At 33.5% G+C, this 13,773-nt stretch overlaps 1 protein-coding gene across 1 annotated transcript in view; it reads right to left on the reverse strand.

Moving 5' to 3' along the window:
- Nucleotides 1-13,773, reverse strand: part of PIGX (phosphatidylinositol glycan anchor biosynthesis class X) — a 25,685-nt gene continuing 11,912 nt past the window's right edge. The window contains exons 6-8 of the mRNA XM_061168026.1: nt 3,985-4,198; nt 2,274-2,374; nt 1-1,005 (exon numbers count right to left, since the gene is read on the reverse strand). Coding sequence (XP_061024009.1) covers nt 862-1,005; nt 2,274-2,374; nt 3,985-4,198 — 459 coding nt within the window. The 3' untranslated portion in view covers nt 1-861. The remainder of the gene's footprint in view (nt 1,006-2,273; nt 2,375-3,984; nt 4,199-13,773) is intronic.

Consider the following 13,773-nt stretch of genomic DNA (forward strand, 5'->3'; position numbering starts at 1 on the left):
TTAACATGGCAAATTAGAAAATATTTATTCCCATTAAAAAATACCACAATGTTTTAGGAAATTAACCAGTGATAGCATATATAAAGTATATCATATCCCATTATGCTATACAAAACATACCCTAGTTTATTGGCTTCTGTTTTGGAAGATGCTTGCCCTTTTATTTCTTAATTAGCTTATGCATTTGCTTTATTTTCTAATTTCTTCCAAAGAAAAACAATAAACCAAGACCTTTTGTTCTTAAAAAAAAATCACCTGAAGATTCAAAAACTTTTGTAACTATACAACTTAGTAAAATATACTTTTTAGTATTAGTACTTAACTCCATCAATCCTTTGCCAATTCATATATTCAAAAGCAGTATTATAAAAAGAGAATGGAAAAGCTTCAAGGAATAATCAATTTTGATATTAATTTCTTAGAAGTCCTACTTTAATAATTTTCTTTGAAACTGCATAAATTAATATTCTTATAAAACTAACATTTAAATAAACTCTGATTCATCCAAATTAGTCTCAGTCATAATAATTTTCTCAATTTTTAGCAATAATTTGTCTCTAATAAAGTATTTATTTATAACCGAAATGAAGATTAAGTCACTTCTCATAAATAATATTAATTTAACAGAATTAAGTTTCCCGTATTGGCCCCTGATGCTTGAGAATTATTAGAGGTCTACACAATAGAGCACTGAATTTTGAAATTAGTTGAGAATGATCCAGAATTTCCTCTAGTAAACATAATATTAGCCATAAATGAAGACAAAAGGCACAAGTAATGACATAATTCTAGAAGAACACTTCTAGTCACAAACGAATAGGTCTTATTTAGGTTTATGGAAAGTATTTAACTACATAAAATTCATAGGGAAAAATGGCCATATTTGAAAACAGCCACAAGGATCAAAGTAGAACACAGGATGGTAATGAGCAGAGTCACAGAACATACTAAAGAGGTATGTATGGTCAGTCCCACTGGAACTTGTAGAGTCAAATTCTTGTATACCTTGGGAGAGAGACAGAGAAGTTAGATACATTTACGATCAACCTCCTAACATGAAACCACTACTTCTTTGATTTTGAACTTAACTTTCTCTTTCTTCTTTTTTGTAATCTTTTTTTTTTTCATTTATTTTTATTAGTTGGAGGCTAATTACTTTACATTATTGCAGTGGTTTTTGCCATACATTGACATGAATCAGCCATGGATTTACATGTGTTCCCCATCCTGAACCCCCCTCCCACCTCCCTCCCCATCCCATCCCTCTGGGTCATCTTTTTTCTTTTAAATACCTTTCACCATTGCTATACTACATGTTACACTATCTGAATGATTCTTTTAGATTCAACATTTCAGTTAATGTAACAGAATCAGACTCATTAAGTTCCCTGTGCTATGTAAGAGGCCCTCATTAGTTATCTGTACATAGTAGTATATACATGTCAATCCCAATCTCCCAATTTATCCCACCCTCTCTAATACCCACCCCTGGTATCCATACACCCATTCTCTACATCTGTGTCTCTACTTCTGACCAAGTCAGTGTTAATGAGCTACTAATACTTACTCAGTTTAATAGCTGAAAACAAGTTTGGAGGTTAAAACTCTAAAAATCACCTGCATCAGCCTAGATTTAGATTTATAGTAACAATATTATTATCTAGAAACTTAATCTCAGTTGAAATGATACAACTTTATAGTTTTCCTTTCCTCTGTTCACTTGTTCTATGTAATATAATGAAGTTCACTAATTCATTTTGTTGCTTAAAAATTAATAAAAAGTTCTAAATATAGTGAAGTTTTACTGATTAAATAAAATCAGATGGACACACCACTGTGGGTTGTTTTTTTTTTTTTTGCCATTTCACACTTTTAAAAAGCACATCAACTACACTTAGCCCTGGATCAATGAGGCATGGGACTAACTTTCAATCTCCATGCCTGCAAATTAAATGATTCCATGACTATTGCCAACAGTAACAAAGAAACAACTTTAAAAACAAATACAAAACAGCTTCCTATGGTAGAATATAAGATTATCATCCCTTAAATGTGGCAGAAACATTACAGAAGGAGTTTTATATGAGGACGCATGACCTAAAACAACATAAAATGTTAATTTTTTAATTTGTTGTTGTTGTTTAGTCGCTCAGTTGTGTCCACCACTTTGCGACCCCATAGACTGTACCCAACCAGGCTCCTCTGTCCATGGGATTCTCCAGGCAAGAATACTGGAGTGGGTTGCCATTTCCTTCTCCAAAATATTAACTTACTGATTTATATTTCATATTGTTCCATTGGCAGATATCCTTACTGTTCAAAGCACAAGGAGCTGTCACCTTTGACTGAGCCCAGCATTTCAAGACTGGAAACTCTGAGAAAAAGTGGTAGAAAATCATATCAGAAAACCTGTACCTGGACTAGTAGCCAAGCCAGTCTTTCATGTTGGGATATGAGTATTTAAACATTTTAATACACAATGTACATGATTTGGACTCAGCTATCATATGCTGTTTTATTTTAACAGCCTGTTCTAAGTGGATGCCTAGAAAATTATAAAATTACAAAGACTGTGAAGAAGTTGAGCATGACTTCTTAACAAATCCCACTACACCAGGTGCCATTTTTTTTAACTTAAACTTTTCCTGAAATATAACATATCTCAGAAAAATGAACAGATCATAAATCTACAACTAGATAAATTTCCATAGACAAAACACAGCCATGGAAAGAACTCTCAGATCAAAAAAATGAACAATTCCAGAACCCCAAATGCTCTCTTGGGAGGCAGCACTTTTCCAAACTTTATTTAGGGTAAGTAAAAGGTAACCATTAAAAGAAACAGTAAACTAGGTTGGATAAGCAAAGTTAACACAGTTGAATATTTTTTTACTTTTCTCATCATGAAACAGATGATGACAGCAAATGTGTGATTAAAAACTTCCTGTCAGTCTTTAGTAACAGTGCTACTGAATTCAGTAAACATTTTGATCAGTCCCAATTTGGAGATACAAAGAACCAAAATCTGAAAGGGACTTCCTAAAGTTTTGATTCTAGGAAGAATGAAAATGATGAGAGCAGTTTTTTAATTTGCTGAAATCCACACATAAAAGGAGAACAATTCTACACAAAACCAATAACTCGTAGACAACTTTTACAACAAAACTAGGTGATAAAGTATCCCTAAAATACATGCAAGTGGACACGAAGCACAAACAGCTACAATATCAGTATGCAATTCTGCAGTATCAGTATGAAGAAACAGAAGGCAGCAGAGGTATCACTGGCTGATAAAAGAAACACACCACGCATGATATGCCCACTCATAAACGAGCACAGCACCACCTATAGTCTTACCAAAAGCATCAAACCTGAATCTGATCACACCTCGCAAACTAGCTACCAATTTCCCAGTAATGAAGAAGACAGATGAACTAATGAGTATAGTCATCCAAACCTCAACAATGACAGGGTCTCAAATAACCCTGGTTCTTCAACAGATAAAATTTTCTTTAAAGAATGAAATAGAGGGGAAATCTGTAATTAATAGACTTAACAGAAATAACATTTTCTTAATGGGCAAGACTAAGCTATTGTGTCTAAGAATGCCCACTTGAGTGATAGAAGTATAAAAGAAACATAAGGAAGTGATTAAAAGTGAGGAGAGTGGGTTACTCTTACAGGAAAGGAGATTCGGACAGGAGCTGTGGGGCTGCTGCTACATTGACTGGCAAAGTTCTGTTTCTTTTTGTTTTTTTTCCAAAGTTCTGTTTCTTGACCTGGGTGGCAGTTACATGGCTATTTCCCCTTTAATAATTCACTAAACTATGTATTTGTGAAGTTTTTCTATATCAGTGCTTTATTTTACAATCAAAAAGTTTAACAGAAAGAAAAAAGAAACATGACTTTGTTATCACTGTCCCTGACTTACCACCATACCTTTACTTTTATTTTCAACTCTCCAAAAAGATTTGTAACCCTTACCTTGGTCACAATACATCAATAAGTCAGGGTTATGGACCACAATAAACGTTTCTCCATCTTTAATATGTGGCCGATGATAGCGATAGTGCACAGGCAAAAAAGCCTGGAAACAATCAATGCACTGTGAATCTTGTCTAGCATAAAGGAGAACTTCAGATTCCTTGGACAAATAGTTGGGAGCTTCTATATTAAAATTTTCTGAAACCATCACTGCCTGTCAAAAAGAATACAAATATTAGTCCAGAAGGAATGAATGAGGAAGATGTAAAAAATAAAACCAGAAGACTACTATATAGATGAACAAAAATGTCAAACACACCACCCCTTATAAACAATTTTCATTCCTCTTCCATTCTCAGTTTTAAGTAGAAAACACAAGATGTGATCTGTGTTTAATAGAAGCTTACTAAAAGTAAACTGAGGAAATTATACTCTGAGGTGTGAAATTTCCCCATAATAAAAATTTCTATGTAATTTCATTATCAACCTTTGCTTTGGTAACAAAACAGGTACCAAGAAAAGAAACTTCAGGAATAAATACAGCATTGATTCAATAAGCATGAAAACTATGATAAAAAACAGTTAACCCAGTATTGGGTTAAAATGATAGGTATCACTCTGGTAATTTCCTGTTCTTCAAAGAAGCAAGTAAGATGGTAGTGAGTAAGATAGAGCACTGCGGGCAGGAAGTCAAAGCAAAGGTCAGCACTCTTTTTTGGATACAAAGTTAATGGAAAAAATAGTAACGATTCTTTTAAAAAATAACATGGTAAAAAAAATTTTTAAATAAGTGTTTTATGCCAAAAGTAAAAATGCAGTTGTGACAGAAATTAGTCTTACATTATAAATGTATCCATATATACATATTTATTTATAAAACCACACATATACAGACACACACACACGTATATGAACATTATATACATAATATGTGTGTGTGTATGCATACACACATGCAAGTTTTCTTCAGATTCACTTACACAAGGAGTAAAAAAACAGCCTTAATTTCTACCCACCAGAGCTAGCACCCTAATTCTTCTATTTGACAGTGACACCAAGTGCTGTATTTTCACATGCTGTTTCTTCCCAGTTCATCACAGGAGTAACAGAACTTACTAGCAAAGGTCAAAGAATTATAATCTTATGACTCATGAGGAACTTGAGAAGTGATTAATTTAAACCATTGTTCCAATTAAAGTATTTTTCAAATACCCAGCCACTGTTTTAATGCTTTCAATGATTGGAAGGAAGTTCATTATTTTAAGTCATCTCATTTAATGTACTGTTAAATTTATTCCCTTTTTATTAGTAGAAAGTTGATTCTCTGACCCATAATAATTTACCAAATGTCCATGCTTACAATATTTGCAAAAAATATGTTATTTGTTTCACTAAGGGTCCCTCATAACTTAGAAGACAACCACTTTCCTCCATATGTTTTCTCCTCCCCAAAGAAATATGTACAGTTTTCTGGGTTTCTCAAGACATGGTTTTCCAAACCATTCATCGTATCAGTTGCCTTTTAAAATACTCAAGGAAAATAGTAGCAATACTATCTTCTTTAGCAAAAATTATATTTTTTTCCAGTTTCTAGGTTTAAAAATTGCATTAACTTTTTAGCAGCCTCATTTCAGTGCGATATATATATATATATAATTTTTTAAAACTAACAGACTTCATTTTTTAGAGCAATTTTAGGTACAGAAAAATTGAGCAGAAAATAAAGCATTCCCACACACTCCCCATCCCTCCCAAACACACTCACAGTTTTCTCTATTATTAAATTCAGTTTGGTACATTTGTTACAATCCATTAAGCCAATATTGATACATTATTATTAACTACAGTCTATAGTTTAAGTTAGGGTTCACTCTTTATGTTGTATAGCCTGTGGATTTTGGCAAATATAAAATGACACGTATCATACTGAATAGTTTCAATGACCCAGTGCTCTGCCTATTCATCCTTATATTATTCATTTAAACTTTTTGCAGAAAACTTTTAAGTAACTCCCATCCAAGTTTTTCAAGTAATTAACTTTTCACTAATTAAAACCAGGGACTTATATTTATCTCTATTAAATTTTATCTTTCTGGCTATTGTCCATTTTTTTCCAGGCTGTTGAGATTTAACTGAAATCCCAAACTGTCAACCATGTATGTAATATTTATGAACTTGATAACTATATCTTCTATATTTTTATCTAAGTATAAAAATGTTGACCAAGAAGATTACAATAGCAAATCCCTAAGAAATTTTACCAGAGACCTTCTGCTAGAAGTTTATTAATGCACTCTCTTTGCATACAACTAGATATAAATCAAAATAACACATATTTTCTATCTTGTCAACAAAGATGTATAGAATGACCCGGTAATAATAAAGGTAACTTTGAGTACCAATTAAGCTCAGTGGTTTATATACATTCGCTTCTTTAATTTTCACAAGATCCCTATCAAAGAGGAACTCTTAGGCCTGTTATTATATAAATGTCTAAACAAAGTATCAGGGTGGATAAACAATATAGTAGCTAGTAAGAAGAAGAGACAAGATTCAAAGCCAGGTCAAAGAGATTCCCCTATTCAATTAGGTTAAATAAGATAGCCAATATTTATCTAGTTGAAAATTAAGTATAATAAGTAGAACTAACACAAAGTATATTCCTGATTGTGCTATTTAGAATTTATGATGGCATTATGATCTTCAGCTTCTCTAATTAATGAGTTTTTGTTTACTGTTTATTTTCCATAGAAATAAAAATATGGAAACTTCCCAAAAATTGAGAATATTTTTAACATGAATTTAAACTAGAATATAATGAAAATGAGGCAAACTGCTCTAAATGGCATTTTGGCCTTCAGAGAGGGCTCTATTAGTCAAAGGGTTACTTGGTGATGGTTCAAAAACTTTTATTCTGGGTATCTGAATCTCAAAACTCAGCCTTAGGGACTTCCCTGGTGGCCCAGTGGCTAAGACTCTGTGCTCCAAATGCAGGGGGCCCGGGTTCGATCCCTGATCAAGGAACTGGATCCCACATGCCGCAACTAAGAGTTCTCATGCTGCAACTAAGACCCACTGGTTAACAGACATGGACCTCTACTTTTTCATGACAACACTAAACTACACATATCCAAAACCACCTTAGCAAAGTTAAATGAATTAAGCAATAAAATTTTTGTACCCTAACTGTAACACTCAACAGATCTTTCTCCCCTAGACTAGAGCTCTATCAAAAAAATTCAAAACAACAAAAAAATCTAAAACATTTCCCAATTAAGACACAGTAATTGGCATCTTTGAATAACTTATACAATCTAAAATTATAAAGCTATAGAAATGAAATGCATAACAATAAATACTTTTCTGACACTGGGATGTTAATTCTTTTTAATTACTTATTTATGTATTTTTATTTTTGGTCACACTGTCTTCATCGCTGTGTGCTATTTTTCTCCTGTTGCGGAGAGTGGTGCTGCCACTCGTCGCTGCAGTAAGTGGGCTTCTTGTTGTGGCGGCTTCTTGTTGCGGCTCGGGGGCTCTAGAGCTCGAGCTTCAGTAGCTGTGATGCACGGGGTTAGTTGCTCTTAGGCATGTGGGGTCTTCCTGAACTAGGGATTGAATCTGTGTCCTCTGCATTGGCAGGTAGATTCTTAACCACAATACCGTCAGGGAAGCCCCGGGATGCTAATTCTAACAGTACATATTTTTTTCTAATCAGTCTGGCTAAAGAGTTTATCAGTTTTATCCATCATAAACTACAAGTTTTTGCACCAGCTTTCCCTTTTTTCTAGTTCATTAATTTCTGCTGTGACCTTCATTATTTCCATCCTTCTACGGTGGTTTCACGTGCTCATCATAGATTAAGGAGGCTTAGCTGAAAACGTTAATTGAGATCGTCTTTTAAATAGGCATTTTAGTGCTACAAATTTCCCTCTAAACACAGCTTTAGCAGTATCCCACTAGTTCTGGTACGTTATGTTTTCATTTTCATTCAGTTCAAAATACTTTATTTCCCTTCTGATTTCTTCTTTTGACCCATAGATTACTTAGAAGTGTGTTAATTAGTTTCCAAATATTTGAAGATTTTCTAAAGATCTTTCTATTCTTTATTTCTAATTTAGTTCCTTAGCAGTCAAGAATATTCTTTGTAAGACTTGAATTCTAAATTTATTGAGGCTTGTTTTATAGCCTGGAATGATCTACCTTGATAAATACTGCATGTATACTTTTAAAGAACATGTATTCCACTGCTGTTGGGTGGAATGGTCCATAAATGCCAATTAGATCAGGGAGTTGGTTCATAGTTTTGTTCAAATCTTTGATATCCTTACCAACTTTCTGTCTACTTATTACATCAATTATTAAGAGAAGGATACTGAAATCTCCAACTGTAAGTGTGGATTCATCTATTCCACCTTACAGTTCTACCAATTTTTATTTGCATTTTGAATATGTTATTAGTGACATAAATGCTTAGAATTATTATTTCCTGCTGATTAGTTGATCCCTTTATCAAAATGGTGATAGTCTTTAGCACTTGTGACAATCTTTGCTCTTGAATCCCTTTGCCTAATATTAATATAACCACATCAGCTTTCCTTTGATCAGTGTGAGCATGTCTTATCTTTTGTTTTAAAAGTTAAAGTTCATTTCTTATATGCAATATACAGTTAGGTCTTGATTTCTTATTCAATCTGAAAATCTCAGCCTTTTAATGGAGATATTCAGACATTTACATTTAATATGATTATTAATATGGTTAAGTTTAATTCATCTTGTTCTCTGTATCTTTATTTTTTGTTCCCTTTATATTCTTTCTCTGCCTTCTCTCTAATAGACTGAATTTTTTTATAGCTCCATTTAATCTGCTGTGCTGGCATATTAACTACGACTCTGTTATTTTTGCAGTTACTTCAGAGTTTATAGTAAACATCTTTACTGTATCAGTCTACTTTCAAGCGACATTAAACCACCTTACGTTTAGTGTAACAACCTTACTAAGGTGTATTTCATTTTTCACCTCCCACCCTTGTGATAGTGCTATCATACATTTTATTCTTAAGACATGGTATGGATGCTACACTACATTGTTGTTATTTTTTGTCAATTATCTTGGAAAAATTCACATAATATGGGGAAAAAAATCTTATTTTTACTCATGTAGTTATCATTTCAAGTGTTCTTCTTTCCTTGGTGTAGATACAGATTTCATCTGGTATCATTTTCCTTCTGCCTGAAGGATCTCTTCTAACATTTCTGGTATTGGAGGTTGGATGGTGATGAATTCTTTCAACCTTTATGTCTGAAAAAGTCTTTATTTTACCTTCCCCTTGAAAGGTATTTTCACTGTATAAAGAATTCTAAATTCATAGTTTTTTTTTTCTTTCTATATTTTAAAGATGCTGCTGCTCCATTTTCTTGTTTGCATTATGTTTGACAAGAAATCTGCTGCTATTATTACCTTTGGTCCTCTGTATTTTATGTGTTTTTTTTTTTCATCTTGATGCTTTTAAGATTTTCTCATTATCATTGTTTTAAACAATTTTATCTTGTACCTTGATATAGTTTCTTTCATATTTCTTGCACTTGAGCATCGTAGATTTGTGGGTTTGTAGTTTCCATAAAATCTGAAATTTTCTCAGCCATTATTTCTTCAAATACTTTTTTCCATCTCCATCTCTCTCATCTCTCCTTGGGGATTTCCGTTACACCTCCCCTGCTCAGCTTTATTGAGATATGACATATAACACTGTATAGGTTTAAGGTATATAACATGAAGATCTGATATATGTATATTTTGAAAAATAATTACCATAATAATGTTAGTTAAAATGTCCATCACCTCATACAGTTACCTTTCTGTGTGTGTGTGTATGGTGAGAACATTTAAGGTAAACTCTCTTAGCACTACAGTTTGTTAACTACAGTCACCATGCTATACATTAAATTTTCAGAACTTAACTCATCTTATAACTAGAAGTTTGTACTTTCTGGCTGCCTTCACCCATTTCTCCTACATTCTCACCCCTGGCAATGACCAATCTGCTCTCTGTTTCTGAGTTCAGTTTTTCTTATATTCCCCATATAAGTGAGATCATACAGTATTTGACTTTCTTTGACTTACTTTACCCAGCATAACACTTTCAAAGCTCATGTGTTTTGTTGCAAATGGCAGAATTTCTTCTTTCTTTTAATATTTGCGTAACATTCCATTGTGTGTGTCTCTGTGTATGGGTATACATATACATGTGTATATACACATATATAAACAAATACACACAAATATATACACATTTATACATATCTCAGTTTCAAAAATATATATCTCACATTTTCTTTGTCCATTCACCTATTGATGTATGCTTAGGTTGCTTCCATATCGTGGCTATTGTAAATAATGCTGTAATGAACATGAGGATGCAGGTATCTCTTAGAAATAACCCAGTTAGACTTACGGTAGGTCACATGAAGTTGTTCCACAACTCACTAATGTTCTACTCACTTTTTACATTTCTTTTATTTATCTGTTTTATATTTTTGGTAGTTTCTATTGCTATGATTTCAAGTTTATTAATCTTTTCTTCTGCATTGATCTGCCATTAATTCCATCCAGAATATTTTCCATCTCATACTTTGTAGTCTTAATTTTTAAAAGGTCAACTGTCCTTTCAAGTATCTTCCATTTCTCTATTTACGTTTCTGAACATAAGGAATACAGCTATGATCAGCATTGACTGAATCATTTACCTCCTCATTACAGGTGATATGTTCCCACATCCTTGCATCCTTGCAAAACTTTGATTAGAGTCAAGACATTTTGATCCTGTTGGGTACTAGATATTTCTGCATTCCAATTAATATTCTTGAGCTTTGTTTGTAATGCTGTAAGGTTACTTGCAACTGTCTGATTTTTGCAAGGCCTTGGTTTTGAAATTCGTTAGGTAGGACTGGACTAATAGTCACTCTAGGGCTTAGTATTCCCCACTACTGAGTTCTTCTGTTTACTCTATCCAAAGCCTAGTGAATTACAAGGATTTTCCCAGTCTGGTTGGTGGGAACAGGTACCACAACTAGACCTGTGTGAGACACTATTACCTCTGATTTTTTCATGTAGCTCTTTTCCCAGCATCAAGCAGTTTCCTCACATGCATGCATTAATTAATGCTTGACTATGCATTCAGGGGAACCTCTGTGGATCTCTGGAATTTGTCTCCATGCAGTTCTCTCTTCTCTGACACACTGTGAATTCTAGTGACTCTGTGTGCATGCATGCTAAGTCACTTCAGTCGTGTCTGACTCTGTGCGACCCTATGGACTGTTCATGGGATTCTCCAGACAAGAATACTGGAGTAGGTTGCCATGCCATGCCCTCCTCCAGGGAATCTTCCCAACCCAGGGATCAAACCTGCATCTCTTATGTTTCCTGCATTGGCAGGTGGGTTCTTTACCACTAGTGTCACCTGGAAAGCATTTCTAGTGACTTTGGTCTTCCCCAAATCTTACCTTCATCTCCTTAACTCAAGAAGTCCACTAGGCTCTACTTAGGTTCACCCTCCCTGTACTAGTCTGAACTCTCAAGTAATAAACTAGGACAACTGAAGGGTTAACCTTATTTATTTCTCATCTCTAAGATTTCACTGCTTGATATTCAATTATTTTTTCCATTCTTTCTTATATTTTGTCTATTTCTTGGTTGTTTCAAGTAGAAAGCAAATGTGATCCCTGTTCTTCAACTTGGCCAAGGCAGAAGTCCTAACACATTTTAACTGAGTGAAACTTGCAATTTCAAAAACATTTGCATTTTGACCTACAAAATATCAATTTCTTATGTTTCAATCTAATATTATGCCGTTTCCAAAGAATGTGAGAGATTTTGATTAAAAATCTACAATGAAACTAGTTAAGACTTGCTTTTATTTTCCAATTGCTCAGAAGCTATCATAAACCCCTTTAAAAACATTTTGTTGCCCTATCACCCATACAGTCAAAAATTTTGTCTTATCTAACAGAGTCAAGATATATAAGCATCAATCATTCCTTATGTATAAATTCTCTTCTATCTAGTTAAACTCACCAAATAACACCATATCTCACGACAAAGTTTCTCTGCACAAAGAATTGGGGCCACAGGCTCAACTCAGCTAGGCAGAAGGAAACAGCATCTAATATATCAGGAAATCAACTTCTAATTATACAAACAAGACATCTATTTTTCTAGAAGCTTCCAAAATGAAAAAGTAAATTCACTTAAAAGATTTGTAATTAGATATTAGACAATTAGGAAGCAGAAAATCAAGATAAAGAGAAACCTGTCAAGCAATCTATAGTGGGACCCTTTACCCACCTTATTTTCTCATTATAGTCAACCTGCACACAACCCTATCTCATCCCAACCATAGGTATGGGTATGTGGGCATGTGACCTCTTTTTGGGTACCTGTGCATAAAAACATTCCACTTTCTTAAAACATGGTAGATCATTTTATTAAGTAAATTTAAATATGATTCCAATCCATGTCAGTACAAGCCAAGAACTGTATTTAAATTTGAAATGTACTTTTTTTTTTGGCTGTACCTTTCAGCTTGCAGGATCTTAATTCCCAGACCAGGGACTGAAACTGGGCCCTTGCAGTGAAAGTGTGGAGTCCTAACCACTGTACTGCCAGGGAAGTCCCAAAACATATTGTGTAAAAGTGAAAAAGCCTCATTCAGAATTCATGCTCAGTGAAAAAAAAGAAACAAACACAAAAAAGGAATCTTCCCACATATGTATCTAAACTTCCATATGTGTGAACATGTGTACCTAAACTCACATACAGACACAAATAGGAAGAAATGGTAACTAGGGGTTAAAATAGGTGAAAGCTTAGCATTGTATACTTTTTATACTCCCTGAATTATAAGCCATGAGGATATAATTACCTACTCAAAAACAAATGTAAATAAAACAGGTGAAGAAATTGGACTAAATCACAACTAGAAATAAACCACCATCCTAAATGACTCCAAGAGAAGTGTTATTTTGCCTTTTTCAAATTCATATATAGAATGAACTAAAACAGTTTCCCAAAATTTCTTAATAGGAATTACTTCAGTCATTAAGAGATTTGGGGATCCAATATGATTTGATGAATTAAGCTTTCTCAGAAAGACAATAATCTCCACCAAAAATACCCCCTGGTGATTCTTATCAAAGTTAGGCAAACTCTTAACTAAGATTAATTTCCCAAAAGAACAGCAACTTTGCAATTAGACAATCCTGGATTCATTTCTTGGCTTTTCCATTTACCTATGTGATTCGGGATAAGTTATTTGGACCCTTTGTGCCTGTTTCCTTATCTAGAAAATGGAATCTTTCCAAGGATGCTATAAAGATTAATCTATATAAAGGGTGTGGGACATAATCTTTCTTATAATGCTTAATTTTATCTTGCTTCCTTAAAAAAAAAAAAAAACCTATTATATAGATACCCAATAAATATTTGTTTCCTTTCCTCCTATACCCAAATTATACAGATATTGGAATATATGTCAAATTTTAACAAAATTGTTGTTGAAGCAGTATTTATTAACCACTAATCTTTTCAAAGACAAGCTTTAATATAAACGTCATTTTAGCTAACTTATTACAGACAAGTATGACAAGTTTCACTCACTTTTTAAAGAATACTCCCATCCTATCTTTTATATACACTCAACAAAATGAATTAAAAAATACTACAATGTCATCTTATCTATTTTGCCTTAATTCAATTACAACATTCCTACAATAATTTCCCTCTCGAAAAAA

This window comes from Dama dama, chromosome 19 (assembly GCF_033118175.1).
Source record: "Dama dama isolate Ldn47 chromosome 19, ASM3311817v1, whole genome shotgun sequence".
Taxonomy (NCBI): Eukaryota; Metazoa; Chordata; class Mammalia; order Artiodactyla; family Cervidae; genus Dama; species Dama dama.